Source organism: Orcinus orca, chromosome 3, assembly GCF_937001465.1.
Source record: "Orcinus orca chromosome 3, mOrcOrc1.1, whole genome shotgun sequence".
NCBI classification, from domain to species: domain Eukaryota; kingdom Metazoa; phylum Chordata; class Mammalia; order Artiodactyla; family Delphinidae; genus Orcinus; species Orcinus orca.
Genome location: NC_064561.1, coordinates 11,845,903 through 11,870,506, shown reverse-complemented (window position 1 = coordinate 11,870,506; position 24,604 = coordinate 11,845,903). Strand labels below are relative to the sequence as shown.

Sequence of the window (24,604 nt, the reverse complement as noted above, 5' to 3'; positions counted from 1 at the left end):
GCCTAGGAAGGAGGGGGTCAGCTGGAAAGGGCTTCCTGACCTCCCAGAGCTGAAGGGGCTTTGCAGGTAGGGGGCTGAGCTGGAGCAGAACCTTGAGCCATCCCCAGACCCAGAGAACCAATCCCTTAGTCCCCCAGCCTGGGCTAACCATAGGTAGAAACAGTTCATAGCCTGTGTGGCCAGGGTCCCAGGCCACACAGCCTGGGATTGGGACAAAACCATGTCCTTGCAAAGCCTTGGGGTCTGTCCCCCTGAATAACAAAAGTTGAGTTCCAGGCCTCTCCCCAGTGCCATGCAAGCTGCCCCTTCCCTCCTGACTGCCAGGAGAGCCCCAGGCCCAAGGCTGGCGCAACTGCCCTCCACAGATTGACTTTCCTAATACTCCCAAGCCCCAGGGTGTGGTCCTGTCTCCCCGTAGGGTCCTCCTCCCTCCTTGGGACCTTGCTGGCTGGGGAAGTTCTTCCTAGTGTCTGACCTGAATCCTCGCCTCTACTTCCTGCCGCTTCTGGTGCCCGTGGCCACCCGTGTTCGCCTCTGTCTGTGTGTCTGTCTTTGGGAGGGGGATTGTGTGCACACGCGTGAACACATGTGCATGCCCCCTCATGTGCGCACGCTCATGTGCGTCACCCACCTGTGGACCCCTCTCTGCCCAATAACCAGCAGCTTGGGGGTCAGGTGAAAGAAGGTTGGAAGGGATGCTGGGAAGGAGTGGTTGCCCTCTGCCCTGTGGTACCCTCAGGAGGACCACAGGGCTGCCCCTGGCACTAACCATCCCCCCACCCTGCCCTATAGTGGTGCCCTGGACACTTTGAGCCTCCAGAGTGATCAGCTCCCTGCAGTCAAGGCCCCCATGCAGCCAGGTAGACCCAGGGCCCTGCCTTCCTGGGGGTGTGATGAAAGCAGAGGGACCAGTGTGGATTGACTGGGCCCTCCCTGGCTCCCCCCAACCCCCAGGTATCACGACAAGCAGGAAGTGACCAGCAACTTCCTGGGGGCCATGTGGCTCATCTCCATCACCTTCCTCTCCATCGGCTACGGCGACATGGTGCCCCACACTTACTGCGGGAAGGGCGTGTGCCTGCTCACTGGCATCATGGTAAGGGCGAGGGCCCTTGCACATGCCCACTGATGGGGAGCCCACGCCGTCTCAAGGTGGACCTGTTCAGAGATCCTCCCTGTGTCAGCCCACCCCTCCGCCACCCTGCTCCTTCCCTCTGATGGGACACAGAAGACACCCTCAGGCTTCCCGGGGACATCTCCTCTTGGGTTCTTCCAGCCCTAGATAGGTAGCTTCCACTGTATTCTCCAGTCCAGATGCTGTGGTCCACTCTGAACCAAGAGTCATTTTTGCCCCTTTATGCTCCACAGCCTGCTCAATTCACAGCCCTTGGATCCAGGGCAGCAGGCTTGATGCTTCTGTGCCTCGGTTTCCGCCACTCCCTCTGCTTGTTGCAAGGACTGAGTCTGTTCATTTACAGGAAATGCCTAGAGTCATGAATGCCTCGGATACCCAGTTAATACCCTCTGAGCCCTGCCGTCACAGCCCAATTCTCCATCATTTCCTGACTACCGGGGTGTCCTGAGCACCCCACTGAGCCCCTGGGTATAAGGTTTATCTCTTGTGACTCCTGTGGGCCCAGGCAGCACCACTTCTTCCCTAAAGACTTCTCAAGTCCACCTGCTTGTATGGGCAAACTTTGGCGTCTGGTGCCTTCCCTTTACCCTGATCTGATCATTAGGTTCCCTGCCCATCCCTTCCTTCTGGAACCTTCTTTCTCTCCAAGTTTCTTGCATCTCCACAAGTGCTCTTCCATGTTTTGAATTATGAACTGTTCGACGTACAGTAGGGAACCCCTCTCTCCCCAGCCCCCAACTAGCATGTTCATCTTGATGCCGAAAACTCAGCCTCTGTGCACTGGTACTGAATCAAATCCTGGAGTCAGAGTTTGGGGTGAAGTAGGAAAAAGGAGCTGTATTGCTTTGCCAGGCAAAGGGGGACACAGCAGGCTCATGCCCCGCAAAACTGTGTGTCCCAACCTGGGAGGATTTGGTAAGGAGTTTTATATGATGGTTCATGGACGGAGCTGCTGATAAGGCCCAGAGTGTGTGCAGGGCCTGCATTCCTTTAATCTGACCTTAGGTGATCTGCTGATGAGCTTCTGTGGTTCTTGAGGTTATCAAACTTACGACCTTCTCTCTGGAATGAAGACTGCTTCATCAAATAGTTCATCTTCCATTTGCTGGGGGCCTTAGTTCTGCAGAAGAGCTCAAAGATATTCTCATGTGCATCCTTTAAGGTGGAGCCAGGACCTGCCCGAAGGCTGCACTATGGTTTCTTGGCTGCTCCTCCCTTGTCTCTGCATCCCTTCCCCTCCCTTCCCTGATTAGCAACTGTTCCAAAGGCTTCTGTTGCCCAGGAGCCCCACAGGGCCCTGCTTGGTTTCAATTTGTGAAAAAAACCAATGAACACCCACAATCCAAAGGAAGTCAACCAACCTGATTCCCCCCAGGGTCCGCCCCAGGCCACTTCCTTTTCTTCATAGAGAGATGCTTTTGTTCTTGCAAAAGTACTATGCTGGGCTTCCCTGGTGGCGCAGTGGTTGAGAGTCCGCCTGCCCATGCAGGGGACACAGGTTCGTGCCCCGGTCCGGGAGGATCCCGCATGCCGCGGAGCGGCTGGGCCCGTGAGCCATGGCCGCTGAGCCTGCGCGTCCGGAGCCTGTGCTCCGCGACGGGAGAGGCTGCAACAGTGAGAGCCCTACGTACCGCAAAAAAAAAAAAAGAAAAGTACTAGGCCATCCCCACCATGGTTTCCTTTCCTCCTGCAGAGGGAAGCGCTGTCTTTCCATTGGGTCCTCCCAGCCCCCTTCACTGAATGTAGACTGACCCTGTTGTCACCATCTCCCGAGGCCCGTGGCTCTCTCCCCTCTTCACCTCTTGTCCCCTCCTCTTTGGACACAAGCTGGGGGTCCACGTCCTCCTCTGGCCCCCACCGGGGCCTCGCTTCTCCTGGACAAGCTGACCTAGACCCTCTCTCAGTTAAAAGGCATTATGCCTGTTTGCTTACATTATTTTGTGAGATTGGAAGGGGAAAAAAACTAAAGATCGGCCACAATCCACTCCCCTACCCCCATCCCCGGCAAATGAACTTTGCAAACGAAAAAAGAAGAGCTCTCAGATAAGATGATGGCTTTAAACCCAGAGAACCCGCAGCGAAACAGAAAAGCCAGGTTCTCTTCTCTGGGATGAGGCTCCTTCCAGAAAATTAGTTCCATGTTTACCCTGTGGCTCATTCCAGACCCTCGCCCCCGGCACGTGCAGGAATGTTTACACCCAGGGATGTTTTTTGCTTTTCTCTGTCACCACACAGCCAGGTATCACATGAAGCCACACATTGGTCTTTCTTTCTCTCTCTCTCTCTCTTTTTTTGGCCACACCGCATGGCTTGTGGCATCTTAGTTCCCTGACCAAGGGTCGAACCCGGGCCCTCGGCAGTGACAGCGCAGAGTCCTAACCACTGGACCACCAGGGAATTCCCCACACATTGGTCTTTTAAGCCACCTTCAAATTCTTCTGTTAGACCTCTCCTCTTCTACCCTTGCCCAAGTGTGTCCCCCCCCAGTCTCTGCCCCACGGACTCACCCCCTTCCGATAGCCACATTTGCTCACTCTTGAACTTCAAGGCATCCCAGCATGGCCTCTGAACTCCGTGTCTTTTGCCGGACGTGGCATCCATGCTATTGTGCGGAGTCATTGGCTGGTCCTTTTCCTGGGGGCATAGTATTCTACATGGAGGTTTCCAGTTATGTTTCTTTGCCCCAGTTGACAGGGCTTTTCTTGAACACAGACTCCTGAGTCTTCCCAAGACCTTCGTCCTGGCCAGGAACGCATGATGGGGTCTCCTCAGGGGGCGACTTGGTGCCCACCCTTCCCCATAAATGTTTCCTTCCATTCGGAAGAAAAACTAGCCAGTCCCCTGGCCCTCAGAGGCTGAGCCCAGGTCTCTTCCTTCCTTCCATCCTGTATGCAGTAGCTGCAGGAGGAAGCAGCAGGTGGATGCGGTGCCAAAGACCGCCTCCAGCGCAGGTGGGGAGCCACCTTCTGGCCCCCTCATTGGCCCCTGCCACCTGCTCCACACCACTCCTGGGGCTGATGACACCTGGATGTCCTGGGCTCCCTGTCTCCTGATTCTCAGTGGCAGAAGGTCCCCCTTCCCGCCCTCCTTCTGCATCACTTTTCACTGCCCCCCACCCCTACCTCTCAGCCTTGCCCTCCCCCTCGGGTCCTCGCTCCTGCCCTTCTGTCTCTCAAGTGGCCCCTAAGTGGACAAGCAAGTCCTCTCTGGCCTCTTTCCCTAGCTGGGGGACTGGCTGCCATTCAGAACATACTAGGGAGGGTGGTTGCTAGAGCGGGGAACCCATCACGGGGGAGATGTCCCCTCCCTTTACTTCCCCGCATCCTGGGTCCAATACTTTGCCTCTTTCCTCCTGCAAATGCCCCACCGCAGGCAGCTGGCCTGACCCTTCTTTCTCGCCACCCTTCTGACCCTACCAGCAGAATCCGCCCCCATGACTGGTCAGCAACATGTCAGCCGGGTCTCTGTCCCCATCATCCAGACCCCAAAGCCTGGATGGAAATGCTTCCCAATCCTCCCACCTCCGTGCGCCTCAGCCCCAAATGTACATGCAGATCCTGCCTGTTCCTTGTGCTTTTTCTTATCTCCGCGCCTCACTTTCCCCCTCTGCCCAATGGGGATAAGAGCGGTCCTACCTCCCGCGGTTGTTGGGGATCAAATGAACTAATTTATGGCACAGGCTCACTGCGTTTGATGGATATTAAGCTAGTGGGGTTGGGAGTCAGTGAACTCAGAAGATGGGATTTGCCAACCCTGCAGGTTTGGAGGGCAAATGTGAGGGGGAGGAACCAGGAGGGCTTCCTGGAGGAAGGAGGGTATCCTACTTGCAACCCATACGAGGTGGACCCTGACATGCCCCCTCGCCCTCTTCATGCAGGGGGCTGGCTGCACGGCGCTCGTGGTGGCCGTGGTGGCCCGGAAGCTGGAGCTCACCAAGGCGGAGAAACACGTGCACAACTTCATGATGGACACTCAGCTCACCAAGCGGGTAAGGACGCCAGCCCCATCACAGCCACTTCGCCTTCTGGTCCTCAAGGGCAGACCCTCCTCACCTTACTTCTGCACACATGCCCACGGGTCATGCCGCGCTGCCTGTGTGTGCCCAGACTGCCCTGGGCTGTACCACCATGTGAACACCGTTAAGCTGTGCACAGGTGTCCACTTCTGTGCCCAGTCACAGCCCAGTCACGGACCCCTCAGCAAGAGTCAGGGATTCGTGGTGAGGCAACCAGATGCAATTTATAAGCCAGATGAACTCAGCAGGTCAGCTTCTCTGTGCCTCTGTTTCCTCACATATAAAATGAGAGAGATACCGGCGTGTGTAGATTGACTGAGTTAACATTTGCAAGTTGTATAGAAAGGGTCTGGCCCATGGTGAGTGATGTGTGTTAGGCAGACACACGCGTGCACACACACAGCACAGATGTGGATGTGTAAACATGGTCCTGACCTACAGTCCCAGGACCCCAGAGGGGCATTTCCAGGAGTTTCTGGAGGTTTCCAGAGCCTTCCATAGTTTTGTGCTACTCTAAGGAACTGTTCTTTCTCTGGCCTCAGGTAAAAAACGCCGCTGCTAACGTTCTCAGGGAGACGTGGCTCATCTACAAACACACCAGGCTGGTGAAAAAGCCAGACCACGCCCAGGTTCGGAAACACCAGCGTAAGTTCCTCCAAGCCATCCATCAGTAAGTCCAACACCTTTCCCACTTGCATTTCTGTGTCCACCTGGCACGGAGGCAGCCCTGGCCCCCGGGGAGGAGGCTGCAGACTAGGCCAGACAGCTCGTCATGGCCACATCATGGCCATTCCCATGCCAGGTGGTCAGTTGGTTGGGGCCTGCAGCTTCTGTGCTGGGTGGGATAGTGGGTTGGTCGGAGGGAGGCAGGTGATGGACCCAGCACTTGTCCAGAACAGTCACCTCTGATAAATCCTGCAAACCACCCAACATAGTGGCAGGTAGCATATTTTATTCTCTGAAATAGCCAAAATGACTCTCCCCTTGGACACTGAAGCAATTTCCCCTTTTTGCTTTGGCTGCCAGGAAGCTCAGAATTAAATCTGTGGCCTGATTCATGTGATCATGTGGGATAATTAGAGATTACTTAATTTTCTCTGTTGTCCCTTTTTCCTGAGAATTATTTAATCAAGTGGTTCTCATCTTGGCTGCTCATTGGAGTCACATGGGGGTGCTTTTTAAAATCCCACAGGCTGGGAATTCCCTGGTGGTCCAGTGGTTAGGACTCCATGCTTTCACTGCTGAGGGTGCTGGTTTGATTCCTGGTTGGGGAACTAAGATCTCAGAAGCCGCACAGTGTGGCTGAAAATTTTTAAAAAATAAAATAAAATCCCACAGGCCATACCCAACACCAGTTACAGTAGAGTCTGGGATACAGCCTGAGCTCAAGTTTAAGTTCCTCAGGTGAGTCCAATGTGCAGCCAGAGTTGGCAGACTTTCTGTAAAGGGCCAGATATTAATTATTTCAGTCTTTGTGAGCCAAAATGTCTCTGTCACAGCTACTCAACTCTGCTGTTGTAGCAGGAAGACAGCAAGGATGAGTGGGTGTAATTATGCTCTGATAAAGCTTTATTTTCCAAAGCAAACAGCTGTCCAGATTTGGCCTATAGACCATAGTATGCCAATCACTGTCCACAAGAAATATGTGAACCACATACATAATTTAAAAGTTGAAATTAATTTTAATATATTTATTCAATCTAATATATCCAAAATGTTATCATTTTAATATGTGATTAATATAAAAATCATTAATTAGTTATTTTAGAAAGTTTTTTATACTAAATCTTTGCAGTCCGGTATGTATTTTACACTTACAGCCCGTTTTTATTCAGACCAGCCACATTTCAATGCTCAGTAGCTACATATAGGATGTATGGGACAGTACACAGTCTAGAATTTAAACAGTTCCAAATCTTGTGGGATTGGGCACTCACGTGTAAATTACAGTTGAGTCACATAGTAGCTGATTTAAAATAGAAAACAACGTGTTTTTAAGCACTTTTCAGAATGGGCCCATGCATTCCCAGCTCTTACATCCTGGAAAACCTCATTCACAATTGGGCTTCCCTAGGAAAATCAGATGGATCCCTGCCCCAAGAACTCTCAGGCCAGACTCAGGGGCTGATGAACCAGAAAGCGAGGCAAACAATGTTAGGGTCTGAACTAGTACAACAGGAAGGCAACCAAGTCACCCATAGGGAACAGAGATGAGAGGCAGCACAGAGAACCCTGGTGTGAGCGGTAGAGCCAGGAAGCTTATTGTGGGGAGACCCCAGGGTGTGGCTGGGACGGTCAGCTCCTGGGGCACAAGAGGGTAATGGAGTGTGACCATAGCGAGATCAGGCCATGGGAGAGGAAGCTCAGTCAGCTTGACTTTAATTTTTTAATCCTATTTAATAATTTTGCTTCTTTTAAAAGAATAGCTTTATTAAGGTATAATCGACATACAGTCAACTGCAGCTATTTAGAGTGTACAGTTTGATCAGTGTTAACATATGTATACATCCATGAAACTAGCCTCACAGTCAAGATAATGAACAGATTCATCACTCTAAAATCTCCTTGAGCCCCTAGCATCCTTGTCTTTTAGCTAGAGAGTTTAGTCCATTTACATTTATTGTGTTTACTGTTATGATTGGATTAATTTCTCATGATAACAGTCCCTATTTCATGGGACTGTGGGGAGGTCTAAATGGAGTGATGTGCAGAAATGCCTGGCATAGCTCCTGGCATAGAGCAAGCAGTCAGTAACACATGGTACCCCCAACCTCTGCTTCACCTATCACCTGTGAAGCAGGGAGGGGAGTTGGTGCCCCACCTGCTTGACTTCACTGTGCCCAGGTGTTAGTCCTATTTCCTCATAAGACCCCAAGGCCCTCCTTGTTGACCCTTCAACAGTTGTTTACTGACCACTGGGTCCCAATCTAGTCTCTGCCACCTAACTGTGGGGCCTAAGCAAGTGACTATAGTAGTCCAAGCTTCGTTTTCTTATCTGTAAAGTGGAGACAATGGTGACATGCCTCTTCTCCAGGAATGGAGTGTGGATCAAACAATTGGGGTGACCAGATGATTTGTCTGCACCTGCCTGTCACACAGTATTTTCTGAAAATGGGAACTGTTGTTGTTGTTGTTATTACCACCCTCGATATGTTCATTTGGTCATTCCACAAACATTTCCTGCACCAGCTGGTGTGCCAGGCATGGGGGACACAGACATGGCTCTGCTCTGGACCTTGCCCCAAGGGATGTCCCAGAAGGTTCTTTGGGAGAAGTCGGAGGGTAGGAATTGAGGAGAGTTAGGTCTGTGGAGAAGGCACCTGCTCTGTGAGTGACCTTTGTCCCTTTGTTCTGGGGAAGGACTATCTCGCTCACCCTTAGGTCCCCCTGAACACCTCCAAAAAAACAGTGGCCTTATGAGAACAGCTGGTGAAATCAAGCAAGTTTGAACTAGGACCTGAAGGGTGGATGGGATTTGGGTAGGAAACCGAGAGGCGGGCAGGCATACCAGGGAGTGTGCACAGTTTGGGCAAAGGCGGGGAGGTGGGAATGAGCACAGTGCCAGGGAGACCAGAGGTACCACCTGCAGGTATGAGGGAGCCACGGCATCTTCTTGAGCTGGAGAGTCCCCATGATGGGAATGCAGTATGAGCAGCCAGTGAAAAGGAAACAGTGGTCTTGGAGAGGACAAACTGAGGAACACAGCATAGGTTTGGGAAGCGTACACATTTCCTAGGGCTACTTTAACAAAAGTACCACAAACTGGGTGGTTTAAAACAGAATTTATGATCTCACTGCTCTGGAGGCCAGAAGTCCAAAATCAAGGTGTCGGCAGGGCCGTTCTCCCTCTGAAGGCATCAGGGGAAGATCTGTTCCAGGCCTCTCTCCTAGCTTTTGGTAGCCTCAGATGCTCCTTGGCTTATAGAAGCATTGCTCCAGTCCCCCATCTTCATATGATGTTCTCCCTGTATCTTCACATTGTCCTCCCTCTGTATGTGTCTGTCCAAATTTCCCCCTTTTTATAAGGACACCAGTTATCTTAACCTAGTTAAATTTGGAAAGACCCTATTTCCAAAGAAGGTCACGTTCTGAGGTTCTGGGGGTTAGGACTTCAATATATCTTCTGGGGGGACACCATTCAACCTGTAACAGGAAGGTTCCAGAGATGCCAGGAATGACTTGCCCAGGGCAGGCATGTCAGTGGCTCCTTAGCAAGTCCCTGCCAACTTCCAGGGCTAGGGGTGTCTGTATCCACCTCCACTTCTCCAGACCGAGGGCTGGGTCCTCTCAGGCGTCCTGGCAACACCCAGCATAGGCGGGCCCCAAGGGGCCTCTCCGAGCATCTATCACATGTGGGTGTGCAAGGGTTGAGTTTGGACTAGTGAGGAGGAAAGGAGAGTCCTACCTGGAAAGGTCTCCCTGGGCTGGTTTAGCTACAGAAGGGGTGGAGAGAAGGGGTGAGGACAACACCCCCCCACCAGCCCCATAGGCAGCTGTCCAGGGGGCCAAGGTCTCAGAGGCTGAGTGGCAGACTCAGGTGCAAATCCTGCTAGGATGCCAGTGGGCACCGGCTTTGCCCCTCTGAGCCTTGACTTCCCCTTTGGGAAATGGTATGGACATAGTTTTCTGGACTAAATGTCCCCTCCAGGGCCAGGAGCTTGGCACAGGCAGGCATACAGTGGGGCTGCAGGGCCGGAGGCAGCTGCTGGAGGGAGGGGGCAGAGGGAGGATGCATCCCTGAGGGCTGGTACCACCCCCTCAGAGGCTGGACCTCTCCCTAGAGCAAGGGCAGCAGCCCCTCCGCCGTCCAGGGCCCCCAGCCTGGCCCTGGGGTGGCGCACGTGGGAGGGTTGGGCATGGGCTGCCCAGGTGTGCTGAGATTAAAATTGCCTTGTGGTTTCTCCCTGCTCCGCTGGGTCCTGCCAGAGCTCAGAAGTAAGTCTCTTCCTGGGGGTTAGTGCATGTGGGCACTGTGGGTGGTAGCTGAACCGCCCTCCAGGCCCTGCTGCCCCCTGCATGCCAGGAGGGAATGGGCTGCAAGGGGGCTAACCTCCAACTTGCCCCTCACCCCCCACTGCATATCCCACAAGGTGACTCTGGGTGGGGTGGGTGCATGGAGGAACCCTGACCCCACTGCAGCCTCTGCACAACCCCACCTTCCCACCTGTCCCACAGGCTCCGGAGTGTGAAGATTGAGCAAGGGAAGCTGAATGACCAGACCAACACGCTCGCAGACCTGGCCAAGGTGAGCAGGGCAGGGAGAGGTGGGGCAGCCCCCTGGTCCAGAAGGAGTTGGTTAGGCCCTCAGAGGAGGATGAGGGATGTTCCGTAAAGGACAAGGCCCAGCTCCTGCCAGGGAGGGAGGGACAGGGCTGGTGCCCATAGTATAGACAGGTGACCCAGGCAAGTGATGCAGGGCAGGCAGGGACCAGCCACCAGGGAATAAGAGCCCTGTCTGCAGGGGTCCACTGTGACCAGAGGCTTCAGTTGTTAGAGTGATGCCAGAAATCTACATCTGTGTGTAAAATCTTTACTTTTTAATATTGGCGGCTGTTTTATCAGCCTTTTTTTTTTTTTTAATTTCTTGGCCACGCCATGCGGCATGTGGGATCTTAGTTCCCTGACCAGGGTTCGAACACATGTCCCCTGCAGTGGAAGTGTGGAGTCTTAACCACTGGACCACCAGGGAAGTCCCAATTTTTGTCAGCCTTTTTTTTTTTTTTGGCATCTATTTTATATTTTTAATTCATAGCTAATAAAAAGTTTTAATAAGAATATGTAATTAGTGGGCTAAATTGGTGAAGTGGTACTTTCGTATTTATAAATGTCATCTACATACAAGCTCTAAAATCTAAGAGAAAAACAAATTTCTTTTGCTAGGGCTATAAATTCAAATTATAGCATCAGGAGAAAGCTTATTTGTATAGCAATTAAACATCTTTCAGGAAATTAACGTTGATTGCAAGAGTTCTGTAAGATCGGTGTGTGTTATAAATGGATCTATTTGTTGGTTCTAATGTCAGGTCCCATCCAATTTCCCGCTTTTTATTCATCCATTAGAAGATATGTCAACTGACTCAACTTCAGTTGGGCAAGCTCTTAGAATATTTGTCACACTCTTCTGAACTCCCTTTTGCCCTTTCATAAATAGTTCATGTGTGAACTTTGCAAATTGGCTCCAATGCAATTTAATTAAATACTAACGGGGGACTTCCCTGGAGGTACAGTGGTTAGGACTCTGCAGGGGGCAGGGGTTCAATCCCTGGTTGGGGAACTGAGATCCCTCATGCTGCACAGAGTGGCCAAAAAATAAAAAAAATAATAATAATTTAATACTAACCCACATAAACTTAATTTGAAAGGGAACATTACAGAGGAAAAAACATATTCTAGAACCCTGAAGAAATAATTCAATCGGTAGTAGAAAGAACATAATCCTAAGAGCATGTAGAAATCCTTGGCCAACTAATTTGATGTCATATGAGATTACAGCTCCAAATACATATCGAATGCCTTTGAAAAATTCAGGTACTAGATATTATAGTTTGGATTATCCATATCACACTTCCTTCATTAGTACAGATGATTAAAATGTGAATTTATAAAAGTTATTTAAACCTTCTAATTACAGCAGTATACTCCGCTCCAAATACATTTAATGAAGGCTTCGAAATAAGCCTTTCACTGGATTGGATTAGAGGGTTTCTAATTTTTTTTAATTTAACGAGGTTAAAATGTTTTCCAATATTAAATTTTAATGCTTTCCAAGGTTGCTGATTTAATTTGTATCTCTCCAACAAAAACAAAATGTATATTCTAATAAAAGTTTAAACCTCAGAGAGGGCCAAAAAAGAACCATCCAAGGGCTGGATGCCTCCAGATGTTACTCTCTGGCCCCGGGGGACTGTGTGACCCCTTGAGGCGGGCTGGGGTGAGGGTCTGCAGCCCTACGGGGGTGGGGTGGGGGGAAGCGGGCAGAGGCATTTGTTCATCCTTGGATGGGGTTGGCCTACCAGTAACAGGAAAGGGTGGAAGGCAGGGCTCAGGTAAAGGCTTTCGGACTGGAAGGGAGAGGCTGCAAGTACAGTGCGCAAAGAAGGAGCTGTGGGGTGGATGACCTGTCTCCCTCACACAGATCGAGAGGTTGGGGTGGGGTAGGGTGTGGCGCAGCCCCTTCAGCCCTCGCATCTGAGGCCCAGGACGGGCGGTGAGCTGCGGTCTGTCTGGGCGTCTAGACTGCGCGGAGCTGGGCTGAGACTCGGAACGGTGATCTAGCGCCACCTGGTGGTTAGAGCTGCATTTGCAACTAGGGCTGTTCTGCGTGTCCCGCCTACCCACTGCAACTCCCGGGCCCATCTGGACTGTGGCAGAACCAGCCCCTGCTTGCTGGGTTGTGGGGAGCAGTCGAGGTGGCAGGGATGCCCCACGACCTGCTGTAATGTAATTGTTGTGGCTGTTGTGTTGCCCGGTCTGTGATAGGGTCAGATTCTTGGGGTGGTCACCTCTCCCCCCACCCAGACTTCTATCCCCTCCCCAGTCGAATGTGGAAAGCAGGGGATAGTTCACAACCGAGCCTCCTCCCCCTCGACCGTGTCCCCAGCCTGGAGCAACACCAGTCCAGAATCACCCAAGACCACCCTCTGGCTCACAGGCCATGCAGCTAGTTCATCCCCTCATGGCAACTCTGGTCACATCCGCTGGGCCCCAAGACCTCCCTTGACCTTCCCCTGGTCTGCTGGCTCTGTGCCTCGCACTCAAGACCTGTGTCTCCGCTCCCCTCGCCTATCCTCCCACCGCTCCCTGGGGCCCAGCAAGATGCCTTTGGCTGGTTTGGGGGTGCGCTCTCAGTTGCTTCTCACTTGGGCCGCCACCCAACCGGGGCTGGTCTGCCATCTCTCTGCAACCACCCCTCCCTCTCTCTCACCTGGCCTCTCCTCTCTCCCACCCTCCCTGTCTCTGACAGACCCAGAATGTCATGTACAACCTCATGTCCGAGCTGCACGCCCAGCACGAGGAGCTTGAGGCCCGCCTGGCTGCCCTTGAAAGCCGCCTGGATGCATTGGGCGTCTCCCTGCAGGCCCTGCCGGGCCTCATCGCCCAAGCCATACGCCTGCCTCCACCACCCCTGCCTCCCCGGCCTGGCTCCGGCCCACTGGACCCGGTGGCTCGGAGTCCCCCACACCGGCGGCCACCCACGGCCCCTTCAGACTGCGGGTGACGGCTCTGCCTGCCACCAGACTCCTCAATCTTGGCCATCGTGTGGCCGCCACCTCCACGCCAGCCAAGAAGCCCTGTACAGTGGCGCCTCTTGGAGTTCAAGGAGCTGAAACCGAGTTGGGCTGATTGGACTGGGGCCCGCCAGACTGTCCGGGCAGAGGGCAGGGCCATACGGCAGGCAAGGGCAGGGGCGGGCCACCACTGGCTTCCTCCCTGATTGGAGCTGGGAGAGCCTGGAGCTTCCTCTGGTCCTCTGCCGCCCCCAACCCCCGGCTCTCCCCAGGCTCCCGGTGGGTGCGGAGCAGCCAGGAGAGGGGTCCTTGCCAGTTCCAAATAAAGCAGGACCCACCCACTTGCTGCCTGTTGTGCGTGGCTGGGGGACACTCATAATCACAACATGGGGAGTAGATACCCGGCCCTGGGGTTCCAGACCAGATGTGGGGGTCAAGGTGAGCCCATCCCCATCCCCATCCTAGGCAGGTTGTCTCCCGGGCCTGAACTCAATCAGAGACACCTCCCTGAGGACATCTGCGCCGGTCCCACCTGACACCGATTGAGGGACCCTGCAGAGAGCATGGCCCAGCCCTGGCCTACAGGAGGCAGCAGAGAGTCAGGACTTCCTTCCAGCTGGTTTTGCTGGAGCACCCACTAGGGGCCAGCGGAGCTGTGGGTCATGGTCCAGTGGGGGAAGTGACATGAGTGAGGAGGGCCATTCAGTCTTCGGCAGACATGGATTGAGCACCTGCTGTATACAGGCAATGTAATGTAAATTATCACATTGACTCTTCACCAGAACCTGAGCAGGGTAGGATGGGGAGACTCAGAGGAGTCAAGCCACCTGCCTGGGGCTACAGAGTGAGGAGGGAGGGGTGAGCCAGGATTTAAACTCAGGGGTCCATAGGCCAAAGGGAAGAATGGACTTGGTGGAGGGCACTCCGTGGGGAGGGGAGTGGTGTGATCCTGGCGTTTGAGGGGCCCCTCTGGGGCAGGATGGAGGGGAAGGTTCTAGACATAAGTAGAATCAAAGGGTCCCTCCAGGCCTTGGGCTCGGAGTGCTGGAGTCAGGTTGGGGAGGCAGGCAGATGCTGGGCCCTGGGTGGAGAGGGAGGCTAATCTGGGTCCAGCTGAGAGCCCAGGCTCTGGCAGCCTCCGATAAGGCCATGGGCCACCTGGCTGGAAGTGATAGGTGGGGCACAAGAGCAAGAAGGGTCTGGGGAGGTGTCAGTGGGCTGTGGTCAGATGTGAGTTCGAGTCCTGACTCTGACACCGGTGGATGCCTCTAGGCGGTGGCTGCCCCTCTGGGGGCCTCAGTTTCCTCTTCTGTAAGATTGGATGCCAAAAATAGGGCACAGTGTTCACCCTTGGGAGCACCCAGTCTGACGGAGGAGGCATAGTAAACACACAGCGGTCACAAACACAGCGACCAGAGCCGTAAAGAAATAAGTCCAGAGCATGACTCTGGTGACATTTGGGCGTGGGTGGGTGGAGAGCAGATCTGGGGAAGGGCGTTCCTAGCAGCGACAGCCAGTGCAAAGGCTAAGAAGCAAGACCCGAGCTTGGTGTGTTTGCGGAACAACCAGATGGAGGCTGGGGCGGCGCCCGGTCCAAAGGTGCCGTGTAGGGGACGAATGAGTCCACAACACAGAGCCCGGTGGCTGCCTCCGCTCCGCGCCAGCCACAGCCGCCCCCGCCCGCCTCTGACTCAAAAAAACAGGGCCCGCCCCGCCCTGGGGGTAGCAAAGTCAGCCGCACGGACACGCGGGCGGCACGTCCCCGGAGGCCCGAGCGCGTCACGGGAGCCGACGCGGAGGACCAGGAAGTCCGCCAACTACGCGCCGGCCGGGTACGGCGGCGCCCGCACAAAGTTCGCAGAAGCAAGAGAACGATCGGGGGGGCGCCCGGTGCGGCGAAGACCAACGCTGAGACCAGGGAGGTCTGCAGACGCGCCCCAGCTGTGCGCCTGGTCGCCGGGTGCCCGGCGGGCCCGCGCCGGGTGCGGCAGACCAGCCGTGCGCCCCGGCCCGAGCCATGCGCCCGGGGGGCGTGCGCAGCTTCGCGCTGGAGCTGGCGCGGGACCCGTGCGGCGCGTACCGCGGCGGGGAGCGCCTGTGCGGCCGGGTGCTGCTAGAGGCAGCGTCACCGCTGCGGGTGACAGCTCTCGAGGTGGCGGCGCACGGCGGGGCGGTCACCCACTGGCTCGAGGGCCGAAGCGTGGGTGTAAATGCGGTGTCCAGCGACTACGCGGCCGCCGAGACATACCTGCGGCGGCGGCGGCAGCTGCTGCTCCTAGGTGAGCCGCTCATCCCCCCCACCCCGAGCCAGGATCCCCCGGGACCCTCTACCCAGGTCTGGGCGCCCCTCTCCAAAGCCAGCCTTTCAACTTAGAGGCTGTGTGGTCGGGTGACCCTTCTCAAGATGTGGAGACCTCCTCCTCAGGTTGTGGACCCTCCTACAGGGTGGGACACCCACCTACTTACCCCCCTCCAAAACCCTCTTTTCCAGGAACTCCTCCTAGGGTCTGGGCGCGCCCCCCCGCCTCCAGAGCCGGGACGCCCTCGACCTAGAGGCTATGCTGTGGGGGAGACCCCCCCATATGGAGTCTGGGGGAATCCCTTGGTGGAACTGGGAGTTCCTCCTCTCTGGACCCTAGGATGCCACGTTAGCCCCAGGCCTGGTGTCTCTGATTCCCAGAGAAGGCCCCTGTCTCACTCCCTGCCAGTGCCCCTTACCAGTTTTTACAGGAAGGGTTGTTCGCTGGGTTGGGGGTTCTGGTGGTGTTTGCAGGTGAGCGGGTGGGACTGCATCCCAGGCAGGGAGAAGACTTGGGGTGGGGTCACATCAGGCTGGGAGTCTTAGGTGTTGGGCATGTCCCTACCTTGCTCTGAACCTCAGTCCCCCACCCTCAGGCCATACAGCCAGTCGGGAGCAGAACAGGGCCAACAGAAAGAGTAAGTCTGTGCCCCAGCACCGTGCTATGTGGCTGAGGAGGGTGTTGGCCTCTCTGGGCTGCCCTGGCCACCTCCTCTTGGGGAAGGCAGACCTCACCATACCCATCTGCAAGATGGGCGGAAGCAGGAAGCAGCTCGAACCTGGCTCCCCACCCGCAGCCCCCTTTTTTTCCATCAGTGCACACACTAGATGCTTTGCCTACAGGCTTGCAAACTTGTCCCAACGGCCCCCAGGTGTGGGGACTCTTGCCTGAGCAGCTGTGGAAACCGAGGCATAGCCGGCAAGGGGTGAAGCAGGAAGGGGCCCTGTAGTCATTTCCCTTTCCCTGTGACTCGAGGGAAATTGGGGCTGGTCTCACCCTACAGTCCTCCTGGTCCCACTCACTGGTAGCTTCCTTAAGATACTGGAGGGGTGAAGCTTGTGGAGTTGCTGTGTGACCTCTAGTGAGGCCCTGCCCCTCTCTGGGCCTCTGGGGACCCATCTGTGAAGCGGACTGAGGGCACTGGCTCAGAATGAGCCTTCCTGGGACTACCCTGGCCGTCCAGTGGTTAAGACTCTGGGCTTCCACTGCAGGGGGCGCGGGTTCCATCCTGGTTGGGGAACTAAGATCCCTCGAGCTGAGTTTGGTTTGGCCAAAAGAAAAAACAAAACGAAAAACCCAAAAGAAAGAGCCTTCCCATCCCCCCAGGGTCACTCCATTCCCCACCTCCTCCTGGGCTTATAGCCTCTTGTCCTCTTTCTAGGCTCTATTTGGCCCTGGGAGAAGGTCCCGGTCCCTTATTTCAGCCCCAGAGCCCCCTCCTCCGGGTACCCCCCCCAGGGTGATCACTGAGTGGACAGCCTCTACCCCTCTCTTCCGGCCTGCCCTTACCCCTATCACTGATTGGTTGTGTCCGTTTATGGCCGCCGGCCCGCTGGGTGTGCCTTGGCCTCAGGGGGTCCCGGTGTGGCCTGAGCCAGACTCAAAGGGGATGGCCAAACTAGGGGGTGGGTTCAAGCAGCAGTGCGTCCCTCTGTCACCAGAGGGCGCAGGCGCTCCGCAAATCGCGATCAGTGAGCTCCCAACTAGGAAACCGTGTATGTGGTTCTTCTCCGAGGAGACTGAGGTCCAGAGACGGGTTACCGCCCCAAAGGCACACCGCAGCCTTGAATCAGGGGATTCCGTGAGCTTCCCCGGTACTCGGCTCTGTCTGTGAGGGGAAGAGCTAGGCCTAGAGGACAAGTAGGAGTTTGCGGAGGCGGAGGAGGGAGGGCAGGTGCTGAAAGTTTGGAAAGGAACGTCGCGGCCAAAGCGCTGAGGCGCAGCCGAGTGGCAGTGTGTCAGGAGCGGGCTGATGACTCGGGAGAGAGGCTCTGGGAGGGGTCGAGTAGGGGCTACACCGTGATTCATGCACAACCCTCTGAGGTCGGGAATGATTTTCTTCTGGCTCTACAAACGTGGAAACTCAGGTTCCAAGTGGTTGTCACTAGCCCGGGTCAGCCAGCTGAGCGGGTTTCAAATCAGAGGAGGGGGCAGTAGGCGCCCGAGTGGAGGGAGGCCCCATCCACTTCTTCCTCCCTCCCCCATTGCACAGAGCGGGGGAGACTGAGGCCCGAGGTAGTTAGTCCTAGGCTTTCAGGGCCTCGATTGGGGCCTGGCTGTTAACACACCCCTCCAGATCGGGCTGGACGTGCATCGAGTCACGTCTGCAATTGGCGGCCGGTTGATGATTAAACCGACGGCAGTATGATCTTGCTGGGTGACCTCAGGCCCGAGTCCTCCAGGCCTCAGTTCTTCCTCTTGACCCCCGGAGTCTGAGATACTTGCTCTGTCCCGCAGTGCTTCAGCCTCACACCAGGGTCCACTAGGGTAGAGGGCAGCGGGTCGCGAGCCGGGGCGTTTGTTATTTTGCTCCACGCGTGGGCGGGGCCACGCCTTTCGCCGCGCCATTGGTGTATTCCTCTCCGGGGGCGGGACCTGCGTCTCGCTCCGCCCCTCCCTGCCGTATAAATGCGGCGCCGGCGCAGGCAGTGAGGAGATTCTGGCTCGATCAGCGAGTGCGCCTGCGCGCGCTTGGTGGGTTTGCGTTCTCAGGCTGCAGCGTCCGCATCTCGCGCCTCCGGGTCGCGGGTTCGAAGCCAGGGACCGTGCGCCGCGAGTTCGTATCCCAGCCGCGATGCTGTTCGACAAGGTGAAGGCCTTCGTGGTGCAACTGGATGGTGCGAACGCAGGCGCCGAGCCCGTGTTCAGCGGCGGCCAGGCGGTGGCCGGCCGGGTGCTGCTGGAGCTGGCGGGCCCGGCGCGCGTGGGTGCCCTGAAGCTGCGCGCGCGGGGTCGCGCCCACGTACACTGGACCGAGTCGCGCAGCGCGGGCTCGAGCACCGCGTACACGCAGAGCTACAGCGAGCGCGTGGAGGTTGTGAGCCACCATGCCACACTACTCGCGCCAGGTACCACCTGGGGACCCCTGCACGGCGCGTGCTGCGGGCTCCGGGAGCCCCTCACAGCCACTGAGCCTCCCCTTCTTGCTCCTACCTGCAGACACCGGAGGGATCACAACGCTGCCTCCTGGACGCCATGAGTTCCCATTCAGCTTCCAGCTGCCACCGTAAGTCAAATGGGGTGGAGGATTGCAGGGGAGTCCCTAAGTCTGCAGCCCCTTCCAGGTTTGGGACTCCACTGCTCGGTATCTGGGGACCCCCGAGCCGCAAGATTGTCTCCGGGGGGGGGGGGGTGCCCAGGAGTGCCTCGTGTCTCTCATCCCCGTAAGTCTTTGGGAATCTCCCACCCGGGAGTCTGTGGATCTCACCCACTGAAGCCACTTCCCTCCACCCCCAGGACGCTAGTGACTTCATTTGAAGGCAAACACGGCAGTGTCCGATACTGCATCAAAGCCACCCTGCACCGGCCCTGGGTCCCTGCCCGCCGGGCAAGGAAAGTGTTTACTGTTATCGAGCCTGTGGACATCAACACACCAGCTCTGCTGGTGAGTTGCTGCCCTTGGGGAAGGTAGGATGGGAGCATCACAGGCAGGGTCCTGGCTATTTGGTGACTGGCTCCTCACTCCCTTCTCAAAGTGGGGGTCACAGCTGAGCCCTGGCAGGGAGGGAGGCAGTGGGGGAGGTAGGCATGGGAATGCCTGTGGAGTCCAGTGGAGCCAGGTGCAAGTCCCAGGAGCACCAGTTGGCTGTGTGTTTCTGGCTGAGTGTCTCACCTTCTCTGAGCCTCCTGTGCCTCCCCCATGAAACGGGACTCAGTCAGAGCTTGCAATAATAATGGCTTACTAAGCGCTCATTACGCCCTAAGTGCTTGGCTTGTTCACTTCGTTTTCAGTTTAACGAGATGAGTCATATTCCTGGATCCATTTTACAAATAGTTTCTAGATTGTTAAAAGGAAACCAGGATACTAGGCCCTGCCCCAAATCCTCCTTCAGCTGAGGGTGGTTTAGAGGCTTCAGGGGGTCTGTGGTTGGCACAATGGGATGCATGTTATGTCCTTTCCATCCACCCCACAAGGCCCCTCAAGCGGGAGCTCGGGAGAAGATCGCCCGATCCTGGTACAGTAACCGTGGTCTTGTCTCTCTCTCAGCCAAGATCGACCGCAAGGGCTACACACCAGGTAGCAGGTGGGAGGGGCTGGATTGGGAAGAAGGTCCCTGTCAGGGTTGCAGGTGGGGAAACTGAGGCCCTGCTGTCCCACCCTACAGGTGAGGTGATCCCCGTCTTTGCCGAGATCGACAACGGCTCCACGCGCCCAGTACTGCCACGGGCGGCCGTGGTCCAGACACAGACCTTCATGGCGCGAGGTGCCCGCAAACAGAAACGAGCAGTGGTGGCTAGTCTCTCAGGAGAGCCTGTGGGCCCTGGGCGGCGGGCACTGTGGCAGGGCCGGGCGCTGCGGATCCCTCCTGTGGGTCCTTCTATTCTGCACTGCCGCGTGCTACATGTGGACTACACCCTCAAGGTAGAGTATCCTCGGGGGCTGGGGTGGCTGCGTCTGCTCTGTCCTCCAGGCTGGGGTTCCCCCCGCCCCCCACCAAGACCTCCTGCCATAGAAGGAGTGTGTGGCCGAGGCTGCCTGGGCACCCTCTATCATGGCTCCTTCCTCCAGGTCTGCGTGGACATCCCGGGCTCATCCAAGCTGCTCCTGGAGCTGCCGCTGGTCATCGGCACCATTCCTCTGCATCCTTTCGGCAGCCGCTCGTCCAGCGTGGGCAGCCATGCCAGCTTCCTGCTGGACTGGGGACTGGGCGTCCTGCCAGAGCGACCTGAAGGTGAGCTCTCCATCCTGCTGTGAGGGGCATGGGTGGGCAGAGAGGCAGGTGCCCGGCTGACTCTCCCTCCCCCAGCCTCGATGCCCCCATCTGTAAAAGTGCTCAGTAACAGTCATGTTGGGAGTATGAATTCCCCCAGGATCCCAGTCCAAGGGCACACAGCTCAGCAGCCCCGGAACTGGCACAAGCCAGCTCCCAGCCATTGTCCCCAATTCTGGGGCTGCCCGCCTCCTCTACCAGCCTCACCACCCTGTCTGTCGATTCCAGCACCTCCCGAGTACTCGGATGTGGTGGCCAATGAGGAGGTGGCGGCCGTGGAGCAGAGCCCCTTGCGACTACTGCAGGACCCTGACATGGGTGCTGAAGGCCCCTTCTTTGCCTACATCCAGGAGTTCCGCTACCGCCCGCCACCCCTGTACTCTGAGGTGAGCTTGGGGGGTTCAAGAAGCCCCTGTGGCTCTCCAGGCCCTGGGAGCCAAGATGAGGGTAGAGAGCCACAGATGAGTTTTAAGTAATGATGGAACTCCTATACATCCCCATACAGGTGCGAGGGCCTGAACCCGCCTTGCACCTTAGTCTGTTCCTGGGTGTCACCCCCGGGCCAAGTGTGGGAGTGGAGATGAGGAGGGTGGGGAGGGGTGTTTCTGAGCCTCCAGGGCCTCCTGAGACTTGATGGGATCGTTTCCTCCCCACCCCCCCCCGCAGGAGGATCCAAACCCACCCTCAGAGGCCGTGAGGCCCCGCTGCATGACCTGCTGAGTGGCAAGTGGAAACTTCAAGGGATGAGGTTGTACACATGCTTCCATCAGCGTGGACATGAGTGAGGAGTGGCTGGGTCAAGAACAGACCAGCCTGACTGCACTGAAGTTGGGGAAACCGAGTCTCAGAATGGGGCAGGGCCATTCCAGCATCACACAGAGCAGAGGAAGAGCCAGTCTGGAGTCTGACATCTCTGGACTGGTTCTCTTAAGGTATCAAATGCCCACCATAAGATCTGAGAGACTGTTCAACCTGTCTTTGCCAGCCTGTGGTCCCCCAGAAGCCTCCAGTCTGGGAGAGACAGAGCCAGACATAAATACTTCCAGGCCCACAGGACCAGAGGAAGGGACCAAGAGCTGGGAGAGTCCAAAGGGGGAGCAGGAAGGCTTCCTGGAGGAAGGAGCATTTTAGCTGAGGCTTTGGTGCATGAATAAGAGCTCAGAGGGCAGGCAAGCAAGGGGAAGGAAAAGTCGAAGAAGGTCAGAGCCGAGTGATGTGTGGAGACTGCCCCCTTCATCTTAGAACTGGGGCTCAGAGAGCAAGTGCCTCTGTCGAGGCCACACTGCAAGGTCCGGCAGGCGAGAGGGCCCAGGAATGAGGCATTCAGGGAAGCAGGTTATCAGAGCTGTGTGGGGCAACAGGGCAACAAGGGCAGCGACTCCAGCCTTTGAAACCTTTGAAAGCCAGAGATTCCTGGCCCAGGCTAGGCTTCCTGGGGGCCCCTCCACACACTCCAGGACGTGAGAGCTGTCTGGGTATTGTATGGCCCGAGAAACCCAGGTTCGGAGTGGGACAGACAAGACCAGCTCCATCACTTGCAAAATGAAGATGTGGGGCCCCTTGTTCAATAATTCAGAATTTCAAGACGGGGACAGCAGAGCATTAAACCAGGCTGCGGGGACAGAGGTCAGCCTGGGGTGACACAGCAGGGCCAGTGTGCTTCTTCTGGGCACCCCCTGTGTCCTGGAGGGACAAAACATAATGGGGCAGCTGGACAAGCCCCCAAGTGCAGAGTCCCAGCCCAGGCTGAGGCAGGACCCTCGCCTGGGACTCTGCATTTCCGTTAAGCCTTAAATTGTTCTCTTTTGTACAACTATTTTTTAAAAATAAAAGCACGGAGGAAGAGACTGTGCTTAGTGGTTTATTGCCCTCAGGTGCCAAGGAACCTGGGGTGGCCTTGTCCACCATCTTGAGTCTGGATCTCAGATGGAATTCCAGGCTGAGGAGGGTTGAGGGGCCCATTGTCCAGAAGGTGAAGGTGAGACCCGGGGACACATAGGGAGACAGCTCGGGCTGGCGCCGGATGCTTTCACCTCGTGCAGTAGCAGAGGCTGGGACCGTGGACGGTGGAGGGCAGGCAGAGGCCTCATCTGTCCCCACAGAATGGAGATGAGGGGGCAGAGGGGTGCCAAAGGCAGGAGGAGCCTGCCTATCTATGCAGTCCGGGCTGGTTTTGCTTTTACTGTGGTTCAATTCATACACCATTGGAAAGTGTATAATTCCTTGGCATCCCTTTCCAGTGTTGGGCCACCATCACCTCTAGCTAGTTCTAGAACATTGTCATCAGCTGCTAAGGAGATCCTGTCCCCATGAGCAGCCCCTATTCCCCCTCCCTTAGCGCCAGGCAGCCACTAATCGGCTTTCTGTCTCTGGATTTGCCTGTTCTGGACATTTCGTGTAGATGGCATCGTAGGATACGCGGCCTTTTGCGTCTGGCTTCTTTCGCTTAGCATGTTTGGAGGTTCAACCCCTTTTGTTGCAGCATGACGCAGTGCTTCAGTCCTTTTTATGGCCAAAGAATATTCCACTGTGTAGACGAACGACATTTTATTTATCCACTCACACCCTGTTGATGGACATTTGGGTCGTTCCCACCTCCTAGTGGTTGTGGCTCACGCTGCTGTGGTCGTGCTCATACGAGGGTTGGTTTGAATACTCACAGCACTTTAAGGCAGCCCTAGCGGTGTGGAGGTTGTCATTTTTCTGGAGTTGCAGGTGGGGAAAGTGAGTCTAACGGAATGAGGTAACTCGCCCAGGGTCTCACAGTAAGGACTGATGGAGCTGCCACTCAAAACTGCCCCTGGGGCTTCCCTGGTGGCGCAGTGGTTGAGAGTCCGCCTGCCGATGCAGGGGACGCGCGTTCGTGTCCTGGTCTGGGAGGATCCCGCGTGCCGCGGGGCGGCTGGGCCCGTGAGCCATGGCCGCTGAGCCTGAGCATCCGGAGCCTGTGCTCCGCAACGGGAGAGGCCACAACAGTGAGAGGCCCGAGGCCCGCGTACCGCAAGAAAACAACAACAACAAAAAACTGCCCCTGGAACTCTGGAATCCATACCCTACAGGCCATGTGACACCCACGTGACACTCCCTGACAGCCTGGGCTCCACCCCAGACCCTAGGCCACACCCCATACGGGCGGGGCCCAATTAGACCACCCTCTGAGAGCCCTGGCTGTGCCCACCAGCCTGCCCAAGGTAGTGAAAATTAACTAGCAGCCCAGAGTGGCCATGGGCAGGGCTGACGGGCAGAGACAAGGGGTGGACACTGGGAGCTCTGGGGTCAGGGTTTGCTCTCCGTGTGATGATGGGCCGGTCACTTGTTTCTGAGCCTCAGTTTCTCCATCTGAGACTCTGGAGCACCTCCTCTCCACCAGTCTAAATTTGGGCGCTGATTCCCAGTGATTCCTAGTCGTGGGGTTCACCCAGCCCTCCTAGTTCCATCCACCCTGGGCCGCTGGTCTGCCATCAAGCTTGGAGCTTGTCAGACTTGGGGTTCCTTGGGGCCTGGCAGCAGAGAGGAGATGTTCCCTTAACACAGTCACCCAGATCCAAGACGGCAGCCTCAGGAGGGGCTGAGTTTCCCCTCAGCTGGATTGTGGGAGACACAGATCCCAGTTTCCAGATCCATGTTCCCAAACTGAGAAGAGTCTTAGGTGTTTATTGCATTAGCGGGTGTGGGTACAGTTCTATGAAAGGTTCCCCCAGGGGGCTTGGGAGGACAAGCCACCTCATGACCCCAGGACTCCTGTGTCTGCAACTGTCTGGAACCTGATCCCTAAAGGAGGCAGATTTTTCTGGTTCAGATAAATGACCACCAGGATGGAGCTGGCCCAGGCAGCCCAGAATTTGGGGAACTCCCTGAACATAGAGAGGGGCCCACAGAGTGTAGAGAAGGGTGGCCAAATGTTCTTCTAAGATAAAATCCCTCCCCTCCTTGGTCCCCTAAGACCACCCACCCACCTCTCCCTCCAGCTCCCCCTCCATCCCTGGCTGCTACTC

General features: G+C 56.1%; 2 protein-coding genes and 1 non-coding gene across 8 annotated transcripts in view; 2 read left to right on the top strand and 1 right to left on the bottom strand.

The window, feature by feature from the left end:
* KCNN1 (potassium calcium-activated channel subfamily N member 1) overlaps positions 1–13,719 on the top strand; it is a 31,814-nt gene extending 18,095 nt beyond the window's left edge. For 2 of the 3 annotated variants that reach the window (XM_049707528.1, XM_049707527.1), the window contains 5 exons: positions 955–1,096; positions 5,013–5,123; positions 5,693–5,820; positions 10,326–10,395; positions 13,114–13,719. In XM_049707528.1, the coding sequence (XP_049563485.1) occupies positions 955–1,096; positions 5,013–5,123; positions 5,693–5,820; positions 10,326–10,395; positions 13,114–13,368 (706 nt within the window). In that variant the 3' untranslated portion in view covers positions 13,369–13,719. The remainder of the gene's footprint in view (positions 1–954; positions 1,097–5,012; positions 5,124–5,692; positions 5,821–10,325; positions 10,396–13,113) is intronic. The other variant, XR_007476323.1, reaches the window with a different exon arrangement.
* Positions 3,460–3,532, bottom strand: TRNAD-GUC (transfer RNA aspartic acid (anticodon GUC)). The gene has a single exon. It is a non-coding gene; the product is annotated as a tRNA-Asp (tRNA).
* A 1,267-nt stretch (positions 13,720–14,986) lies between the features above and the next one.
* On the top strand, positions 14,987–22,454 carry ARRDC2 (arrestin domain containing 2). Of its 4 annotated transcripts, none has more exons than XM_004277556.3 (8): positions 14,996–15,657; positions 18,838–18,904; positions 19,135–19,282; positions 19,813–19,915; positions 20,004–20,260; positions 20,408–20,570; positions 20,838–20,995; positions 21,276–22,454. In XM_004277556.3, the coding sequence occupies exons 1-8, from the start codon at positions 15,396–15,398 to the stop codon at positions 21,327–21,329; spliced, it is 1,212 nt and encodes a 403-aa protein (XP_004277604.1). In that variant the 5' UTR covers positions 14,996–15,395; the 3' UTR covers positions 21,330–22,454. The 4 variants fall into 4 exon arrangements, with proteins under 4 accessions (XP_033257352.1, XP_004277604.1, XP_033257351.1 ...); XM_049707529.1 differs by lacking the exon at positions 14,996–15,657 and adding an exon at positions 15,674–18,746; XM_033401461.2 differs by having other exon boundaries at positions 14,987–15,657; positions 20,004–20,570.
* Positions 22,455–24,604: the final 2,150 nt, after the last annotated feature.

Excerpts from the sequence above, each read along its gene's own strand:
- ARRDC2 (XM_033401460.2), top strand. The coding sequence starts at position 18,473 with ATGCTGTTCGACAAGGTGAAGGCCTTCGTGGTGCAACTGGATGGTGCG. Across the intron at positions 18,905-19,134 it reads TTCAGCTTCCAGCTGCCACC|GACGCTAGTGACTTCATTTG; the intron begins GTAAGTCAAATG and ends CTCCACCCCCAG. Across the intron at positions 19,283-19,812 it reads TCAACACACCAGCTCTGCTG|GCCCCTCAAGCGGGAGCTCG; the intron begins GTGAGTTGCTGC and ends CCACCCCACAAG.